The 22,515-nt window shown below is 43.9% G+C and overlaps 1 protein-coding gene across 1 annotated transcript in view; it reads right to left on the bottom strand.

The window, feature by feature from the left end:
• The window catches only part of LOC115152207 (homeodomain-interacting protein kinase 2), a gene marked incomplete in the record, with an annotated part of 101,251 nt that overhangs the window by 63,880 nt on the left and 14,856 nt on the right, over positions 1–22,515 (bottom strand). Inside the window, 1 exon segment of the mRNA XM_029696811.1 lies at positions 15,473–16,628. Within this exon segment, the coding sequence (XP_029552671.1) occupies positions 15,473–16,628 (1,156 nt within the window).

Here is a 22,515-nt window from a genome sequence, read left to right as displayed (position 1 = left end):
AAACATCATGGGACCACACAGCCGTCATACCGCTCAGGAAGGAGAGACATTCTGTCTCCTAGAGATAAATGTACTTTGGTGCGAAAAGTGCAAATCAATCCCAGAACAACAGCAAAGGACCTTGTGAAGATGTTGGCGGAAACAGGTACAAAAGTATCTATATCTACAGTAAAACAAGTCCTATATCGACATAACCTGAAAGGCCGCTCAGCAAGGAAGAAGCCACTGCTCCAAAACCGCCATAAAAAAGACAGACTACGGTTTGCAACTGCACATGGGGACAAAGATCATACTTTATGGAGAAATGTTCTCTGGTCTGATGAAACAAAAATAGAACTGTTTGGCCATAACAACCATTGTTATGTTTGGAGGAAAAAGGGGGAGGCTTGCAAGCAGAAGAACACCATCCCAACCGTGAAGCACGGGGGTGGCAGCATCATGTTGTGGGGGTGCTTTGCTGCTGGAAGAACTGGTGCAATTCACAAAATAGATGGCATCATGAGGGAGGAAAATTATGTGGACATATTGAAGCAACATCTCAAGACATCAGTCAGGAAGTTAAAGCTTGGTCGCAAATGTGTCTTCCAAATGGACAATGACTCCAAGCATACTTCCACAGTTGTGGCAAAATGGCTTAAGGACAACAAAGTCAAGGTATTGGAGTGGCCATCACAAAGTCCTGACCTCAATTTCATAGAAATGTGTGGGCAGAACTGAAAAAGCGTGTGCGAGCAAAGAGACCTACAAACCCGACTCAGTTACACCAGCTCTGTCAGGAGGAATGGGCCAAAATTCACCCAACTTATTATGGGAAGCTTGTGGAAGGCTACCCGAAACGTTTGACCCAAGTTAAACAATTTAAAGGCAATGCTACCAAATACTAATTGAGTGTATGTAAACTTCTGACCCACTGGGAATGTGATGAAAGAAATAAAAGCTGAAATAAATCATTCTCTCTACTATTATTCTGAAATTTCACGTTCTTAAAATAAAGTGGTGATCCTAACTGACGTAAAACAGGAATTTTTTACTATGATTACATTTCAGGAATTGTGAAAAACTGAGTTTAAATGTATTTGGCTAAGGTGTATGTAAACTTCAACTGTAGGCCCCTCAGGAACATTCATTGTCAAGTTGGTAAGCAACTCCAGTGTATATTTGGCCTTGTTTTAGGTTATTGTCCTGCTGAAAGGTGAATTTGTCTCCCATTGTCTGTTTGAAAGCAAACTGAACTGAAGTTTTCCACTAGGATTTTGCCTGTGCTTTGTTGTATTCCGTTTCTTTCATCCTAAAAAACTTCTTAGTCCTTGCCGATGACAAGCATACCCATAACATGATGCAGCCACCACCATGCTTGAAAAAATTAAGAGTGGTACTCAGTGATGTGTTGTGTTGGATTTTCCCCAAACATAACGCTTTGTATTCAGGGCATAAAGTACATTTCTTTGACACATTTGTCCATACAACTTATTTGGTGATGTGGGGAGTGAATACTTTCTGAAGACACTGTAGACAACATGTAGAATCAAAAAAAAGAGAGAGACACTTAGAATAGTACTGTTTACATATTATGGGCTATGTTTGTAAAAAATCTTCTGTGTGCTGCATGTGAGTTGAAAACGCTAAGACGTCGGTCTCACCCGCAGCCTGCAGTGTACGCTGGGATAGGAGGGTTGGCAGTGGCGACGGCTCAGTTGCGTTGATGCTCTCTGAGTGAAGTAAAAGACGGGGGGGTTGCCCAGCCGGTAACAGAGAAACTTCTATACCACTAAACCCCCCTATCCCCCGCCCTCTACCCTTTAATTCCTCAAGATAAGAGTTTGAAAGGTGAATGTGAAAACGCAGAGAGCGAAGCTGCGTGTCTTAACAGTGCAAACCCTCTTTACTGGAAGATCACAGGAGCAGTTTTAGCTGGTTGGTATGCATGCATAGATGGCAGATAAAGGGTGTTTGAAGCCATTGTGTTCATTGCATCTCGACAATAACGCATGTTTAGAACCAAACCGCGCTGAAAAACGCATGTAATTCCTCTCAGCTTGAACTAATGACGACCCCAAAAAACATCTTTGTTTAAACTAGAGCCATCTGTTTTGATGATAGAGTTCGCTTGTCTCTCTGGTTAAATGAAAGACTATCTTTAAACGTGGTTGTCGGTTCTTTCATTCTCCCCATGTTCATGTTGCTGAGGCTGGGTGCTGTAATGAGAGTAATGTTCTGTTGGGAGACAGACACTGCTGGTATGCTGTCACCCTCCCAGGAAAGGACGCTATGTTCCATGTTCTCCCGGCTAGCCCCGCTCACTTATTGATAACCAGTCTGAACATGTCTGCTCTATTTCTGGTGTCTCCTCTCTGCTAGCTGTAGCTACCTCAGGCCAGTGAGGCCACTTCAGAGCCATCCCGTGTAATGACCTGGTTAGTGTAAGAGATGGAGGGAGGGAGGAAAAAGAGCGAGAGAGGGAGAGAAAGGAAACGAATGGGAGCGAGGGAGCGAGGGAGGGAGCATGGCCGGTATGTCTGCAACACTCTCATCACCTCTACATAATCCTGACCCTCTGCTGCTCCACAGCCCACTGCCATGCGATGAGGGTTATGAAGGCAAAAATAAATCAGTAACTACACCAAACAGATCCTAAGTACATTCTGTTCCTCTTCGCCTTGACCAGCTCCAAACTCCTGATCCATTGCATCATACAAGTAGCATATGTACATTTGAACACAAAGCTATGACCTGCACCCATATGCAGATCTTTGAAAGATTTGTTCATTTATGTTTTGTATTTTCATTTCTTCCAGGTCATTCTTTTCTCCTCAATTCCTATCGTCGTACTAGAGCAGGTTTTTGTGTGGAGATGAATCATTGTTTAATGCTGGACAGTGCTATTCTGCTTGTGCACTCAATATAAGCTAATAGCCAAGGCAGTCGGTTGAAACAGATAAATGGTCTACGTTCATAAAACAGAGGGATTAGACTTCAAGAAGTTGCAGAGAAAAGTCATTTTTTTTATTCAGTTTTTCTTCACATTTAACAATGAGAAATACTGTATATTTATACACACAAAACAGCCCTATTGATTATACAGCCTTCTTTCTGAAGCCATTGCAGTCGGTAGTCATCAATAAGGGCTATGAGCTAGGGCTGGGAATTGCCAGGGGCCCCACGATACGATATTATCATGATACTTAGGTGCCGCTACGATATGCATTGCGATTCTCACGATTTTATCTGTATTGCGATTCGAGATACTGCGATTTTATTGCGATTTGATGTTCCAAACATATTGCAAATCGATATACAAATCGATACTTGGGAGTCAAATATAATATTGTCCAAAAACAACAATGCAACACTAGCTATAATGGTGCACACCTCCTACACAGATAAAAACAACACACTGGATATGGATCCGACCATTTTCCAATGCTAACCCTTTTCATTATTAACCAGTATTCAATACAGGAGTAATTATTTTTCCAAACAAATGATGCCTCGGGCACCAAACGGTTGCAATTTGATACATGGCGATACATTTCTGCTGCTGCCACACAGCGCTATTAGCCATTTTCAATTATTTATCAACCAACCAGGATGGAATAAGATTTACTAACACAGTGTTTCATTTTCCTGGTTAGCCTGTAGCTTTTGGAACACTTTTCATATATTCTGAAAAGTATATGCATTAGTAAAGCTCCACAGGCATCACAGAGACAGGAACCAATGCGTGCTCAGTCCACAGAGACTTCTTTGGTCCTTGAGAATTGGTTAAAAGCAAAACGACATTTCTGACATGCACTTCCTGGTTATGATGAACACTACTGGTGCAGCTGTGAGACCAGATTCTGTCTATGGATACCACATAATAAACACAGATAGATAGACGGATGGTTGCTTGGTTATATAGGCAGAGTGCTGAGAATAAGTGGGGAGCAGAAGTGATCTCATTTAGCCTAGCTAAGTCTGGTAACGTCAGCGACGACAAAGGACCAGAGAGGAAAGAACTCTGAGATATGTTTAACAATGTTTTTGTTTGTCTTGGTAAGAAAACAAGGCTGGCAAGACAAGCCCAAAGGGTCATCACACATCTAGAAGGGAGGTTTAGTTAAAAAGTTGTAATTTTGGTTGAGGCATCTAGGCGACCATGCAGGGACTGTGCAAATCACTGTGTGTGTGTGTGTGTGTGTGTGTGTGTGTGTGTGTGTGTGTGTGTGTGTGTGTGTGTGTGTCTGCTCTCCCGCAGTCACGTTAGGCAGAGAGAGAGACCTCCAAGCCGACTGCTGCTCTGTTCTCACAGGGACCTCAGCTGGCAGAGTGAGCTAGGCCTGCCTGCCTGGCGCAAATTAGCCAAACTATTTACCCTCATATACGCACATTAGCAAATTCTTCCCATTGAGAAAACAAATACATCTGTTTTGTTCTGTTCACATCATGGGAGAATGCACGGCCCTCTGCCCACCAGGCATTCTCCATCCACTGTGCAGTCAGTCAGAGAGGCCGGATAGAGCTCAGCGCAGCCCAGGCCAGCTGCACTACCCTGGGCCTCTCTCTGTGGACCTGCCCCTGACTGCCCCAGCCTCTGGTCTCCTGTGACAGGCTTTAAATGACTGGCTTTAAAATGAGGACATTCAAATGAACTTTCTTTTTCCACAGCCAGCGAGCACCATGATGCATATTTTCCATCCTGGTGTGGGCTTTAAAATATTAATGCACCCAGTTGGGAGAGGAGGGAAGGTGTTTTCTGGCTCCCTGTGGAGGGGTGGCAGGCGTGCAGGCAAAACGGGGACCTCATGATTAATTTAGACCTGAGGGAACCTGTGCCAGTCAGCTGCAGTGAATGGGCACTGCCACCACCACTGACACCACTGACTCAGGAACAGTGACACAACATCAGCATGAGCACAAACACTTACACGAAACCATGTGCTATGCTAACCACCTCAGGAGTGTGCTATGCTAATCACCTCAGGAGTGTGCTATGCTAACCACCTCAGGAGTGTGCTATGTAAACCACCTCAGGAGTGTGCTATGCTAACCACCTCAGAAGTGTGCTATGCTAACCACCTCAGGAGTGTGCTATGCTAACCACCTCAGGAGTGTGCTATGCTAACCACCTCAGGAGTGTGCTATGCTAACCTCCTCAGGAGTGTGCTATGCTAACCACCTCAGGAGTGTGCTATGCTAACCACCTCAGGAGTGTGCTATGCTAACCACCTCAGGAGTGTGCTATGCTAACCACCTCAGGAGTGTGCTATGCTAACCTGGAGTGTCAGAAGTGAAAACCCTGTGTTTAAAAGAAGCCAATCAGTGATACAGAGAGAAGATTTCATCTTTGATTCCTTGAGTGGGCGGCACTCCGTTTCATCACATTTCATGAAGGCAGCAGGTTAATTTCTTCCAGCTTAATATTGAGAAACGTATGGAAATTGAAAAATGAGTAACTGTTAGGGGGATGAGTAACTGTTAGGGGGAGGACATTAATGGGTGCTAGAATGTAGCCTAACTAGATGACCTGGAACTCGGAAGTATCACGCTGCTGTCAATGTGCCCTTAAGCAAGGCACTTAACCCTAATTGCTCCTGTAAGTCGCTCTGGATAAGTAAATGTAGCAACAGAGGAGAGGGTTAGACACTGAACAAATTACAAAAATTCTGTCATACATCCTAGAGACGGTGCCATACATCCTAGAGCGGGTGCAGTGTCAAAAGAAAGAGTCAATTATTTTGGCCTTTTACCTAAAGCACCTCACTTTACAGAGCAACAACTTACAATTCACAAACAACAGTCTGATAGCCTTGAAACTGTAATGTCACAACAACAAAAATCAGGAACAATAAAAAAAACAAGAGGCTCTATCTGCATTTCTAAGCTGGCACTGCTGGGAGGCAAATGTAACGTGTTGCCTTCCCAGCGAACTGCCAAGGAATGTGCAACAATGAAGACTCCCACTCTCCAGCTATGATGCTCGCTTGTGTATCTTCACCGCCATCTAAACAACACCTACACCTTTTGTCTGCCCGCAAGTCAAATTTGGGAAAGGGGATACCTAGTCAGTTGTACAACTGAATGCATTCAACTGAAATTTTGTCTTCCGCATTTAACCCAACCCCTCTGAATCAGAGAGGTGCAGAGGCCTGCCTTACTCAACATCCACATCATCAGCACCTGGGGAGCAGTTGTTGTTGGGGGTTAACTGCCTTGCTCAAGGGCAGAAGAGCAGATTTTTCTACCTTCCCGCCTCAGGGATTCGAACCAGCAACCTTTCAGTTACTGGCCCAATGTTTTGAACTGCTAGGCTACCTACCACCCCGATAATTTGTCTCCTAGTAACCCGATTCCGCTAGCGTTAAGTCCACACCATGTTGAGAAAGACACACCTTATGCACGCCTCAGAGAACAGTAACTAACGGCAACCTCATTCATTAAGATCTCTCCTTGATGTCTCACACGGAGGCAGGTTAAATGTGCTGGAACGGCTCTCTGGATTCTCTTTCGCTAACAGCAGCTAGGCAGGGCTAGTGTTACACTGGGGCCTGTTAGTGTAGACTGTAAGCGTAGCGTTAGCGTGCTGGTTGTGCCTGACTGTGAGAGATGCTATGGCTAATGAGCACCATAGAAAGCATAGAGTAATAGAGAAAATAGTGGTTGCTTGGTTGGGGCTAAATATGGCTGAGTGGTCATGCCACTATCACTATAGCCAGAAATGATCAGATCACCACCACTAGTGGAAAGAGAAAATGTAGAGCGCAGTCCCCTTTAGACATTTCTTTCCTAAGATTTCTAGGAGGCTGCCATGAGAGGCCTCTAGCCATGGATACCAATTCAGCAGACTGACAGCACAGATGCTAGTTCAACTCACTGATGGAGTCAGCACTCCCAATATCCCTTACAGGAATACAAGTCACGTGTGTAGGGCTATTTTCTCCACTCCACCTAAAATTTCTAACGCACAGTGCAGATGGCAAATTTATGGCAGGTCAAACTGAATAGAAATGAAGAGCTTTACGTACCGATTGGTTTCATACAAACGCTGCCAAACTACCATCAGAAGTCAGACAAGGCGAACTCAATTGTCTCAGACAGCACTCTATCCCCACTCTTCCAAATGTTTTTTTTATTTAACCAGGCAAGTCAGTCAAGAGCAAATTCATATTTACAGTGATGGCCTACCAGGGAACAGTGGGTTAAGTGCCTTGTTCAGGGGCAGAACAACTGATTTTTACCTTGTCAGCTCAGGGATTTGATCCAGCAACCTTTTGGTTACTGGCCCAACACTCTAACCACTAGGCTACCTGCCACCCCCAAAGAGAAGAGAAAGTTCCATATTTTTTTGTTCATTGCGGCGATAGAGCGCTGGTTGAACTAGAGCTAAAGCAGACTATTCCCTAATTCATCCTCCCGGGCACCTATAATAAGCCTGTATGTGTGGGGTATAGACATTGGGCAATGACTGACAGGCAGGAAGTGACAGGCAGGCACTTCCTGCCTGTTACATCTGACATGAGTCATGGCAGGCTGTGACTGTAGGGTCCTGGAGGACTTTTTCCCCATGGGGAACAATAAGACACAGAGCTCCCAGGCACCCTGGGATGACGTCAGATAACAGGGGTCAGTGAGTCCGCAGGTCTCCTCCTTAGTCCTCATCTGTCTACTAAAATCATCCCCTCATCCTCCAACCACACACACATAGCTAGCTAGCTTGGCTGTCGGCTGTAAGAACCCGAGCTACATTTATTTCAGCTAAAACTTAAATAATGACTTCACTGCAATTCACCCATCATATGCCCTTTCCACTGAAATAAACTGGGCAAACAGACCCAGCTGGGACAATACAATAATCCCTTTATCTGGTCCAGTGTAAGCCGGGCCAGTTTACCTGTTACATCATTACCTAGGTACCGCAGAGAGGAGGGAGGGAAGGAGGCCAGGGAGGGAGGCCATGGGGAGGCTAGCTAGCTAGCTGACATAACAAACTCAATAAACACACAGTATGGTTCGCACCAGCACAGGCACTGCTCTGCAGACACAGGCTACAGACCTGCAGGCCAAATAGACGGATAGAAGGACTTTATACACTGATTACAAGGCTGTGCCGTGCCAGCAATGATAGATTTAGGCTAAAAGTACAAGAAACAAATGTACTGTGTTTCTCAGTGTTTCATTAACTAGAACCACTCCTATCGGAGGAGCTGTTCCTCGTTCCTGTATATGGCATTGCTCATGTTTACCTTGAATACCTGTGTTTTATTTGCATGAGTCAACCTTGTGGAAAATCCATAAATCATCTGCAACGCTCATGTACCCTCAGCAGCATATCTATGGCTTGCAAACAGCCATGTAGCAGGGATCACATTCCCACGAAACACAGTAAGTAAGAGAGCAAGTAAAGACAGAGGGATGGGAAGAGGGTTTACAATGACTTCCTTATTATTTTCGTATAAAGCGGAAATCAGTACAGAAACATAACACATAAAGCAGGGCAAAGCCCTCTTCATAGCAGAAGCAGGGCAAAGCCTTATTCATAGCAGATGCAGGGCAAAGCCCCCTTCATAGCAGAAGCAGGGAAATGCCCCCTTCATAGCAGAAGCAGGGAAATGCCCTCTTCATAGCAGAAGCAGGGCAAAGCCCCCTTCATAGCAGAAGCAGGGCAAAGCCCTCTTCATAGCAGAAGCACGGCAAAGCCCCCTTCATAGCAGAAGCAGGGCAAAGCCCCCTTCATAGCAGAAGCAGGGCAAAGCCCTCTTCATAGCAGAAGCAGGGCAAAGCCCCCTTCATAGCAGAAGCAGGGCAATGCCCCCTTCATAGCAGAAGCAGGGCAAAGCCCTCTTCATAGCAGAAGCAGGGCAATGCCCCCTTCATAGCAGAAGCAGGGCAATTTTCACACTGCAACTTCCAAACTTAATATCAAAGATCTAGAGGAGCTTTTGAAAACCTGATAAAAAATTGAGAGATGTTGCCTAAACAGAAATAAGGGGAACATCCTGTCTGGTGCTGCTAGGATAGCCGTGGTGGAGGTCGAGTGGAGTGGACCTGCCCCATGGATTATAGCCTGGACCAAAATAAATCATTATAGAGAACTTTGTCTACAAAGCCAGAGTGACTGAGCACATTTTTATATAACAGTTCCCTGGAAAATACATCCTTTCCCGAACAGGCATCATTTAGTTATCTGTTCATCTGAAATCATCATGGGCCGCTTTGATGTTAAGCCTATGTGTATGTGGCCTTTTGAACCTATCATAAATACAGCCAAACACTGCCCATGTCACCACAATTACCTTTATGACACTAACACTATGCATTTACTAGTACAGACTCATTTCTGAGCGACACACAAGCACACTTACACACACGTCGTATAGCATTGGCAAAGGGCACCCAGTCCCAGACCTGCTCCAAATGTAGGTCGGAGAGGAGAGATGAGGCCTGATGGGTAATACTCTGGTCAGTGTCAGCCCCCCCCCCCCCCCCGCACTGTAAGAGGAAATAAAGGGATAATCTTCTCTCCACTCCTTAACCAGAAAACAAACAGCTCTGTATAGTTTTACTGGCCTGCTTCTTGATCCAAGGGAAAAACAACATATACAGTGCCTTCAGAAAGTATTCGCAACCCTTGACTTTTCCACATTTTGTTGTGTTACAAAGTGGGATTAAAATGGATTTAATTGTCATTTCTTGTTAACAATCTTGGCAGCATTTACAGCTGTGAGTCTTTTTTGGTAAGTCTCTCGATTGTACAATATTTGCCCATTCTTTTGAAATTCTTCAAGCTCTGTCAAGTTGGTTGTTCATAATTGCTAGACAGCTATTTTTAAGTCTTGCCATAGATTAAAAAAAATGTTTTAACCCCTTTTTCTCTCCAATTTTGTGCAACTCCCATAAAGACTTGGGAGAGGCGAAGGTCTCGTGCGTCCTCCGAAACAACCCAACCACGTTGCTTCTTGACACAATGCCCACTTAACCCAGAAGCCAGCAGCACCAATGTGTCAGAGGAAACACCGTACACCTGTTGACTGTGTCAGCGTGCACAGGAGTCGCTAGTGCACGATGGGACAAGGACATCCCTGCCGGCCAAACCCTCCCCTAACCCGGACGACGCTGGGCCAATTGTGCGCCGCCCCATGTGTCTCCTGGTCGCGGCCGGCTGTGACAGAGCCTGAACTCGAACCCAGAATCTCTAGTGGCACAGGTAACACTGCCTTAGACCTATGTGCCACTCGGGATTTAAGTTAAAACTGTAACTAGGCCAATCAGGAACATTCAACATCGTCTTGGTAAGCAACTCCAGTGTATATTTGGCCTTGTGTTTTAGGTTATTGTTCTGATGAAAGGATCTACCAGTATCTGTTGGAAAGAAGACTGAACCAGATTTTTGCCTGTGCTTAGCTCTATTCCGTTTAATTTATCCCCCAAAAAACTCCCTAGTCCTTTGTTACATACGCCTCTTGAAGTGAACACAACACCCAGCTACATCTCAACTCCCTGTGGAGTGAAAAAGTATGTGATCGTAGGTGCGGGGAAGGACGACAGAGGCAGAGAAAAATATCGTTTACAGGGAATTTATTATTCCTAAACATTATTCCTAAACAATGTGGGGAAAAGGGTAATGTGGGGTAATTTTGATTAAGACATTAATGAGCGACGACGAACGTAGTCAATATAACTATTTGTTCAGCACTTTGAAATGTGCAGCGACACAATTCAGAACATGGGCCGTTTCTTACAGTGTTCTCCTTGTACACCAAGTCAAAACCGTAGTATAAATAAAGGGGGCATATAAGCAGACAATGAAAGCTCTTACATTATTCGATGATTACATTTCTCTAAAACAGGTTGTAGGCTATGTGCACCACCAAGTTAGAACAGTAGGCAAAATTAAGAGGTGAAAATAGACCAAATTATAAGGGTGAGGCACATTGAGCACCGTTTGGGTATTTGCGTGTCATAAAAGACATCAAATAACACTATTTGACACGTTAAATAAGCTTTTAATTTGACACGTCAAATAAGACAATTCTATTATAGAATGTTGTGAGTGCTGAATTTGCACATGGTAGCCAACCGCCACCACTATCAGTAGCACTGTCAAAGCTGTACAGAACCTAGTCTGCAAACAATCACACACCGGCCACGAACGATGTGTTTACAATACCGCGTTGGAGAAATAGACCAAATGATTAGGGTGAGGCACATGGGCTACTAGCTTAGTACACAACATACACTTAGTATTACTTTCTTAGCTACATTATACATATCTCTCTGGCATGTTACATCAGTTATGCAGCAGCATTCAAGACATTTTGGACTCACCCTGCTCACTTAAACAGGAAGGTGGTGCGACAGTCCTTTGTGGGCAAATTCTGTCATCAAACTTTGTCATCAAAGTCTGGAATTCTCTGGATTTATAGTGGGAACTCAGAAAGAACACACACAGCCACTCCACTAAATAGCAGGCTAGTGATTGCTTTGGAATGCTTGCAGTTAGCCACTGATTACTTCCAAACCTCTCATTGTTGAATTAGAAATGTCCAACTTGCTGTGTATGTCCAATGGCCGATGAGCACTGATACATTTTACCTATACATTTTCTTCATTATTTATATTTAACCTTTATTTAACTAGGCAAGTCAGTTAACAATAAATTCTTATTTACAATGATGGCCTACCCTAGATGACACTGGGCCAATTGTGCACCGCCCTATGGGACTCCCAATCAAGACCGGACGTGATACAGTCTAGATTCAAACCAGAGACTGTGGTGACACCTCTTGCACTGAGATTCAGTGCCTTAGACCGCTGCGCCACTCGGGAGCCCTATGATAAGGATTAAAAAGGATTTGCCAACATTTCACCTTTATTTAACCAGGTAGGCCAGTTGAGAACAAGTTCTCATTTACAACTGCGACCTGGCCAAGATAAAGCAAAGCAGTGTGACAAAAACAACAACACAGAGTTACACATGGGATAAACAAACGTACACAATAGAAAAATCTGTATACAGTGTGTGCAAAGGAAGTAAGGAGGTAAGGCAATAAATAGGCCAATAGTGGCAAAGTAATTACAATTTAGCAATTTACACTGGAGTGATATATGGATGAGGATGTGCAAGTAGAAATACTGGTGTGCAAAAGAGCAGAAAAACAAAAACAAATATGGGGATGAGGTAGGTAGTTGGTAGGATGGGCTATTTACAGATGGGCTGTGTACAGCTGCAGCGATCGGTAAGCTGCTCTGACAGCTGATGCTTAAAGTTAGTGAGGGAGATATGTCTCCAACTTCAGTGATTTTTGCAATTCGTTCCAGTCATTGGCAGCAGAGAACTGGAAGGAAAGGCAGAAAAAGGAGGTGTTGGCTTTGGGGATGACCAGTGAAATATACCTGCTGGAGCGCGTGCTACGGGTGGCTGCTGCTATGGTGAGCAGTGACCTGAGATAAGGCAGAGCTATACCTAGCAAAGACTTATAGATGACCTGGAGCCAGTGGGTTTGGCGACTTGATTCATGATGATGACTGCTAGCTAAGATTTTGAAAGTAAGATGTTGACATGATCCTTCCAATCAAAGCTACTGTACATATAACGTGATTTGAAGTCATTTTATCTGTGGCCAATGACCTTGAGTCTTTTTGGAAGGGTACTTATAATATAACTCTATGGCAGGACCCAAAGGGCTGAAATTTTTGATGTCTACTCTTACTAAGGACTTAGACTTGGCCTATGACGGTAGTGTCCCCATGAGTGACAGAACACTGAGCCAATCAGCGCCATGCTCCTATTTTCTGCTGGCTTGCCCCACCACCACAGAAAGCACTGAGCTAGGCTGAAACACCTGCATTTTGGAGCTACCTTAATCAACAAAACAAAAAAGAGACCATGTTTGTATGCAGCTTTTTTAATTCAATGATATAATTTTTTTTACATAGTTTACAAACTGATATGTGACACGTATTAATGCCAAAATAACATGTGCCCCCCAAAAATATATATGTATATATATATTTTTTTTTTCTTCTAAAAATGTGGATCTCAAAATAGGCGGGGCACTGAATGACAGGTCACCACTAGCTGTGTTGGATTTGCCCCAAACATAACGCTTTGTATTCAGGACTTAAAGTTAATTTCTTTGCCACATTTTGGGCAGTAATAAGTGCCTTGTTGCAAACAGGATGCATGTTTTGGAAAATTTTTAATCTGTACAGGCTTCCTTCTTTTCACTCTGTCATTTAGGTTAGTATTGTGGAGTAACTACAATGTTGTTGATCCATCCTCAGTTTTCTCCTGTCACAGCCATTAACTCTGTAACTGTTTTAAAGTCACCATTGGCCTCATGGTGAAATCCCTGAGCAGTTTCCTTCCTCTCCGGTAACTGAGTAAAGAAGGACGCCTGTATCTTTCTAGTGACTGGGTGTATTGAAAGCCTAAATAATAACTTCACCAAGCTCAAAGGGATATTCAGCGTCTGTTTTTTTAGTTTTTTTTTACACATCTACCTTCTTTGCGAGGCATTGAAAAACCTCCCTGGTCTTTGTGGTTGAATCTGTGCTTGAAATTCATTACTCAATTGAGGGACAGAGATGGAGTAGTAATTCAAATATCATGTTAAACACTATTACTAGATGCCGAAACGTTGTTAAATACCCATTAAATTGCTGGGAGATTATACATGGAGTGTGTGACTTTCTTTATTTTGATAGTTTATAGTTTATTTGCCGTTAGTCAGCAGCTCCACACAAACTATTTTTTGGGTGTGCGCCAGCTCATGTTTATTTTATTTAACCACTATTATTGAACATAGAATGCGTCCATGCAACTTATTACGTGACTTGTGAAGCACGTTTTTACTCCTGAACTTATTTAGGCTTGCCATAACAAAGGTGTTGAATACTTATTGACTCAAGACATTTCAGCTTTACATTTTTTATTGGTTTCTAAAATGTTCTACATACAACATTCCACTTTGACATTATTGGTTATTGTGTGTTGATCAGTGACACAAAATCTAAATTGAATCCATTTTGAATTCAGACTGCAACACAACAAAATGTTGAAAAAGTAGGGGTGTGAATACTTTCTGCAGGTACTGTACATAGGCTACTATTTACGATGGCCTGCTAGCATAGACAGCCTACATATTCATCATTGGTTACTAAGCTTCTATTTAAGATAAGACGGGTAGCGTAGAGGGAGATACTCTAGTGTTTCCACATTTGCATATTTCGGTTAGCCTCTACCTCGTTCTCCAACTAAAGAGACTGTTGGGACACATACACAGTGTTAGATCATGATGAGAGGGTTTTTTCTTATTAACCTAATTTCCATTTCAAATGAAATGGAGGCATTGCACTCTATAAAAATGTACCTCATATGGTCTTACGTGAGATAATTCCAGAACAAGCTTTTAAATGACACACAATTAGGTTGATATCAATTACTCTAAGTCCCTTTCAAGTCTAAACACCTTTCTCTATCATCTACATTGGCTGCAGAAAACAATAATCTGCTATGGCAGATCTAAAATAAACATCTCGCACCAGCACATTATCAACATAATCACCTCTCTGCAGAGTGTGTGTTGGTGCATGCGCTTACTGTGCCTCACACCTGCTCTCCCCAGACTAGGCAGTGCCTAAACAGCAACAAAGCTGCTCTCTGTGTGAACACTACTAGACTTCTCACTCCCACCAATGCGCTGGAACCCAAACAGCGGAGTTCGCTATAGGCAAAACATACTTTAAGAAGTAGGGGAGAAGAAAGCCCGACCCAGCGAGTCATCTGTTTCTAATGCTGGGCCCGCTGGTGTGGATTACAGGGATGTAGAACTCAGCCTGACCCCACATCTCCATCCCGGGGAAAATGGGAGCCTTGGTGGGGCGGGTGGAGCGGTCCGGGAGCATGTTTACAGTCCCTCTACATGTTTACAGTCCCTCTACATGTTTACAGTCCCTCTACATGTTTACAGTCCCTCTTCAATGAGGGGTTTCTCTGGCTTGTTTTTCTAATAACACAACATCAAACAAATTTTTCTCAGAAACTAGTGTTTGAGACCGAAAATGTCTCTGCGGCAAATATTTCCCTGGTGCTGTCATTGTGGCGCTGTTACCGCCACGCTGTAAAGCAGCACACTACTCATCAGACCTGCCTTCCTAATCTTCAAAGCAGCACCACAACATGGGTGTTTTATCATATTAAACACGATAAGCAGCTGGTTTCTCAGCAAGCCTCAGAGTTTTTACTGTCCCCCCCATCTCACAGCGGAAAGGGGGAGGGTTAACACCGAGGAGAGCGAGGGAGAGAGAGGGAGAGAGAGAAGGAGAGACCCTAACCAACTACACCTCATAAGACTGGCACAGAGCTGTCCCATCTAAACCTTTTCAAAACCTATTTCTTATCAAACTAACTGCCAGGTCTGTCTTGGGAAAGAGGTTTTCTGACCTCAGTGGGATTTCCTGATTCAATCAAGGTGATAGAAACTGCTCTTACCTGTAGTATCTGGACTGCAGGTAGGTGGAGCACACAGCTTTGGACACGTGGCTGGCCGAGCCAAAGTCAATGACCTTGACGCGGTAGGGCTGCCTGGAGGGGTCCACCAACATGATGTTCTCCGGCTTCAGGTCAGCGTGAATCAGGCCCAGGCTCTTGAGCTTCATCAGGGCCGTGGCCACCTGCTGCAAGACCGGTCTGATGTACTTCAACGGCAGTGGACTGAATTTGTTCTGCTTGAGGAAGTCGTACAGGTTCTGCTCCAGCATCTCGAACACCAGGCACGTGTGGTTCTTGTGCTGGAAGCACTCGTAGGCACGCACAAAGTTGTAGTCGTCTGCACTCTCCGTGCTCAACCGGGCCAGGATGCTCACCTCGATCTGGCCCTGGCGTGCGTACGATGGGTGGTTCTTCAAGATCTTGATGGCAACAATCTCGTTGGTGCCCCTCTTCCAGCACTTCACCACCTGGCCGAAGGTGCCTCTGCCCAAGAACTCTAGCACCTCGTAGGTGTTGGTCATGGAGCAGACCACCTCGTGCTGCACCAACTGGTAGTCCCCTTCATTGTTGGAACCACTGTTCTTGGAGGTGGCTGTCGATGTGGCCGTTGCCGTGGCCGTAGCCACAGCGGCCCCGCTGGCTGCGTTCTGGATCATCGTTGTGCCGCTGCCGTGCTCCTCGATGATCGTCACGCTACTGTTGCTGTTGTCAAGCTCCTCACTCTTGCGCTTAAGCCCGCATCGCTGGTAGGTGTCTAGCAGACTGACGGTGCTGCGACGGGTCAGGTTGTGGATGGCTCCACCACTTCCTCCTCCGCTTCCGCCTCCACTGCCGCTACTGCTACCGGCCAAGCCCAACAGAGGCCCCAGAGGCCCTGCGGTGCCCGAGGTACTGCTGGCCGAGGCGACCACGATGTGCCCCGCGCTAGACGGGAAGATGAGTGCTGGCTGCTCGTAGGGCAGAGAGGAGTTGATGCCAAGAGGGGTGGCGTGGGACACTTGCTGCTTGCTGTTCTGACTGTAGACGACTTTGCTGTGCGTGCCGTACCCTGTCATATCCCAGTATGAACTCTCCTCCACCTTCAGCTTCTTCACGCTAAAGAAGGCACTTGACTGGAGAGTGTGAGGGGACAAGACTTGCACTTGCGAGGCCATACCTGGAAAAAAGGAGGGGAGGGGGAGAAGGGAGGGGGAGAGATAAAAATTGAGAGGTAGGAATGTGAGACAGTGCTTGAAACACGAGCGGCGTCTTTAAATAAAGAGCGCTTAGGTCAGGGCTGGTCGTTACAGCGCTCAGCTAGGCCCATGCTGACACATCAATGACTCACTCAACCAACACGTACACTGGACACTTGGATTCACATTGGTTATTTCACAGTTTAAGACAACTATTCATAATTAAGTATCATGTATGCTATTCATGGCAAGAGAGAGAGAAATGTGTGCATCGATGCTTTAAAAGTATTTATACAACAGGTGGGTCTAATCCTGAATGCTGATTGGTTAGAAGCACATTCCAGACGGTGTCTATTCCACAAGTTACCACCGGCTAAGTCTATGACGTTAAAATGCCTATTTACTCAGTTCCATCTGTTCCTTCCACTGTCTCATCAGCCTAGGCAGTGAAGTTAGAAACTTGATATCCACTATAAAAAGCATCTAGACATTATCTCACATTTCTTTTAGACTAACATTTAGTTTTCAAAAGCGGAGATTGGTATTAACCTTATTGTCGGTCTCTCAGACATTTGCAAAATTTTTTCAATATTCAAATTCGATCTCCAACTGTCTCATAGTAATGAACAAGTAGGGTTTGAGAGTAGAGGTCGACCAATTAATCGGAATGGCCTATTAATTAGGGCCGATTTCAAGTTTTCATAACAATCGGTAATCGGTATTTTTGGACACCGATTTGCCGATTTTATTTTTTTATTTTTTTACACCTTTATTTAACTAGGCAAGTCAGTTAAAGAACACATTCTCATTTTAAATGACGGCCTAGGAACGGTGGGTTAACTGCCTTGTTCAGGGGCAGAACGACAGATTCTTACCTTGTCAGCTCGGGGATTCAATCTTGCAACCTTACGGTTAACTAGTCCAACGCTCTAACCACCTGCTTTACATTGCACTCCACGAGGAGCCTGCCTGTTACACGAATGCAGTAAGAAGCCAAGGTAAGTTGCTAGCTAGCATTAAACTTACCTTGTAAAAAACAATAAATCAATCAATCATAATCACTAGTTAACTACACATGGTTGATGATATTACTAGTTTATCTAGCCTGTCCTGCGTTGCATATAATCGATGCGGTGTGCATTCGTGAAAAAGGACTGTCATTGCTCCAACATGTACCTAACCATAAACATCAATGCCTTACTTAAAATCAATACACAGAAGTATATATTTTTAAACCTGCATATTTAGCTAAAAGAAATCCAGGTTAGTAGGCAATATTAACCAGGTGAAATTGTGTCACTTCTCCTGCGTTCATTGTACGCAGAGTCAGGGTATATGCAACAGTTTGGGCCGCCTGGCTCGTTGCGAACTAATTTGCCAGAACTTTACGTAATTATGACATAACATTGAAGGTTGTGCAATGTAACAGGAATATTTAGACTTAGGGATGCCACCCGTTTGATAAAATACGGAACGGTTCCGTATTTCACTGACAGAAAAAACGTTTTGTTTTCGAGATGATAGTTTCCGGATTCGACCATATTAATGACCTAAGGCTCGTATTTCTGTGTGTTTATTATATTATAATTAAGTCTATGATTTGATAGAGCAGTCTGACTGAGCGGTGGTAGGCACCAGCAGGCTTGTAAGCATTCATTCAAACAGCACTTTCGTACATTTTGCCAGCAGCTCTTCGCAATGCTTCAAGCATTGCACTGTTTATGACTTCAAGCCTATCAACTCCCAAGATTAGGCTGGTGTAACCGATGTGAAATGGCTAGCTAGTTAGCGGGTGCGCGCTAATAGCGTTTCAAACGTCACTCGCTCTGAGACTTGGAGTAGTTGTTCCCCTTGCTCTGCATGGGTAACGCTGCTTCGAGGGTGGCTGTTGTCGATGTGTTCCTGGTTCGAGCCCAGGTAGGAGCGAGGAGAGGGACGTAAGCTATACTGTTACACTGGCAATACTAAAGTGCCTATAAGAACATCCAATAGTCAAAGGTATATGAAATACAAATCGTATAGAGAGAAATAGTCCAATAATTCCTATAATAACTACAACCTAAAACTTCTTACCTGGGAATATTGAAGACTCATGTTAAAAGGAACCACCAGCTTTCATATGTTCTCATGTTCTGAGTAAGGCACTTAAACGTTAGCTTTCTTACATGGCACATATTGTTTCTGCATTATTTAAACCAAATTGAACATGTTTCATTATTTATTTGAGGCTAAATTGATTTTATTGATGTATTATATTAAGTTAAAATAAGTGTTCATTCAGTATTGTTGTAATTGTCATTATTACAAATAAAGAAAGAAAAAAACGGCTGATTAATCAGTAGCGGCTTTTTTGGTCCTCCAATAATCGGTAGCGGCATTGAAAAACCATAATCGGTCGACCTCTAGTCGGGAGTCGGGACGAGAGAGAGAGGCAGCGTTTCTCAGCCAGTCGAAATCATGAATCAGCTGGCGTAATGTTTATGGATATATACAAAGAAATGTCAATTGAAAAAAGGTCAAACGAAACAAAGTGCAGCTAGTTTGCAGTCTTTCCAACTTCAGTTTGAAGTTCTTGTGTTAGCTGTGTTGTTGGCTAGCTCCTCTGAACAACAGTGTCCTGACCAGAGAGCACATGTTCTATGCCAGGCGAAATCATGCCTCATTAGTTCAATGTTATGGATGTATCCAAATAAATGTCACTAGAAAACAGCTTAAACAGATGCAGCTACTGTTGTTACTCTTTCTGCACTGTTTGACGTGACTGTAAGTTAGCCGTAGTTGGCTAGCTAGCAAGGGATAAGAACGTTGCCAGCCAATATGGCAATGGAACATTTAGAACGAACGACTGGGTTGCGTCCATAGATGCAGAACACAAAGACTGAACGACTGAGTCGCATCTCTGGCAACCGAACCAATAGAACGAACGACCAGCAGGCTTGGGTCAGATGAAATAGTACGAATGAAATAGTATGAATAAATTAATCAAAATAACGTTTTTAATGATAATATGTCAATCATTATTTGAATATGTTGGTAACCCGTTGTATAAAAGTGATAATGACCTCAAAGCCCGTGTTTGTAGGATATATTGGCAACACCCGTGCTTCGAGGGCATTATCACTTAAATCCAGTATTGGGACGTGTTTCATTATAGGATATGTATGAGGTTTAAACAGGAACTTTGTGTATGAATGTATGACTATAGAGATAGGATATATATTCAGAGGAAATATCATTTCTCTTCTGTTCCCATCTGGACTAATGTAAATAGAGCTCTTGCGAATACTCATTCATAGGGAGCTCAGAGAATCATCAGAGGAATACAGAAATGTGCACCAAAATGTTTCAAGGAATGATAGAAATTTCCTCCGCAAAAAGCAAAATGACAACCCAGACCCTGCATCTGTTGGTACAGAGAAAGAGAGGGAGAGAGAAAAACCTTCATCTACTTTTGAAACAACAGAGAAGCATTTGAACTCCATCTTAACCTCAGATCCTGAAGACAACAAATCAAAACCGGTAAACTGCGAGGCACTGAGCTCATGGGAATCGGCTGCCTCAGAAGCAAAAAACGGCACAAAAATAACCAGCTCAAACAGGGTTTTTAGCAATGATGTTTGTAGCACTGAAATTATTATTGCAGCACAAGCTTGCTTAAATGCAGGCCTCGGTACTGCTATATTAACAGTCTCCCGTGTACCCCGAATTAGTGTACTAACACATTTAAGAGCTACCATTGTGTACATCTTCACTCACACTCACATTGCCATTTGTAAACATAAAGAAAATCCACAAACACACATACTCAAAATCCTAAAACACACCCACGTATGCACACGGTTAGTACAGTATATACAGTACCAGACATAGCCCTAGCCTAATGCTAAAACCAATCCTGCTTTCCTGTCTCCTTATAGATGACTAAACACACAGTGACTCTGAAGAGAAGAGGCTGTCCAGAGGTCCAGGAGCTAATGAGTAGAACATTTCCCCAACGTTTCGGTGGAGTTCCCGAAACGTTCCCGAAATGATGATTCGGGAGTGTGTTGGGGACAGGGAGCGGAGGGAGGATACGTGCTTAGTCACTCTGTCGTTATTCGATGTTTGAGTTCTGATAGATTACTAATACACTGCAAATCTCCTCTCCTCCTCCTCTTCATCCTCCTCCATCTCCTTTCCTCCCTCCTCTTCCTCCTCCCTTCCCTCCTAACAAATGTCTGTCTGACCCGATATAGCCAGGGACACTGGTCATCCTAACAGTCATCTGGTCTTAACCTTAATGCTGCACACTGAAGCCGACGCCTGTAGGTTAGTTGATTAAAGGAATAGCTCGGGATTTTGGCAATGAGGCCCTTGCCCTTGGCACGCTAGCTGTACCCGAAGACTTCCTTTCTTTGTGCGAAGTTAGTTAGCATTGGCTCGTGAAACTACCTCTAACTTCCTACATACTGGATGCAGATACATAACGATGATACCCACGAGGTCATCTGACTCTGGAGAAGCAGTTAAAACCCCACACTATCCCTTTAAGCATATTACTCGGGGCTATTTGCTAGCCTCAAGTTGAATCAAACTACTCGTCTTGCATAAGGGTTCCCCTATAGCATTAGACACCCCTCTCTGTCCCCCACCCTGGACTGGTCTGTGTGGACGGCCGCTGTAGGATTTAGACCCACCAGGCCGCTTTGTAACTACGTGGCAACAACGTGTGGATGGATGGAGTAATGGAGTAATGAAGACTATCCGCTGGGCTATTAGGAGCAAGGCACTCAGCTAATCACATAAGCCACCAGGGCCAGATGTCACTTGGATTACCCACCGATTCCTTAGCTGGGCACTTTGCTGCTCAAAATAATTTGGGCACCGTAGTCACTAGTCACCGTCAGCGGTGCTGCTGCTGCTGCTGCTGCGTGGGGCTAACTGAGAGCCTATGGGAGGATAATAACATGCTATAGAGCATTGGCCTACTGTTCTGATGGTGATGGAACATTCCAGGATTATAGCACTATGATTAGGGATGACCAACAGTATTGGCCAGGCAGCTTTGGGATTATGGCTTTAGGCTCAAATTGTAACTGCTCTTTCCATAGCAGCGCCATCGCCATCTGAAATTCTCCTCAAACTGACGTTATTTATTAGTCATTGACTCCTGTTGGTTACTGTTCTGTTATAGGTATCCAAACTTGAGCCACATGGGGAAATGTAGGCACCAGCCAGGACAGTTGCCCCCACTTGCCTAACTTGGGAAACTGCACTGAAATATATTCTGAGGAAATACTTGGGAAACTGCACTGAAATATATTCTGAGGAAATATTTGGGAATCTGAACTGAAATATATTCTGAGGAAATATTTGGGAATCTGAACTGAAATATATTCTGAGGAAATATTTGGGAATCTGAACTGAAATATATTCTGAGGAAATACTTGGGAAACTGAACTGAAATATATTCTGAGGAAATACTTGGGAATCTGAACTGAAATATATTCTGAGGAAATACTTGGGAAACTGAACTGAAATATATTCTGAGGAAATACTTGGGAAACTGCACTGAAATATATTCTGAGGAAATACTTGGGAAACTGAACTGAAATATATTCTGAGGAAATACTTGGGAAACTGAACTGAAATATATTCTGAGGAAATACTTACGAAACATGGGGCTTTAACGTATCCATGATTCACTAGGGCAACTCTGGGAGCTGGGAAAGTTACAGTTAACTCAACCGAAGGGTTGAATAAAGAGTAACTGACTAACAGACAGATAAGTATTTAAATGAACAAACAGTATGGGGTCAAACGGCTGGAACGTTATCTCTGAACAACATGCATAGGCAACAATGTGCACAATAGTACCTCACTGGAATG

The sequence above is a fragment of the Salmo trutta genome, chromosome 17 (assembly GCF_901001165.1).
Source record: "Salmo trutta chromosome 17, fSalTru1.1, whole genome shotgun sequence".
NCBI lineage: Eukaryota > Metazoa > Chordata > Actinopteri > Salmoniformes > Salmonidae > Salmo > Salmo trutta.
The sequence above is the reverse complement of the archived record's forward strand: the minus strand, read 5'-3'. Positions and strand labels throughout refer to the sequence as shown.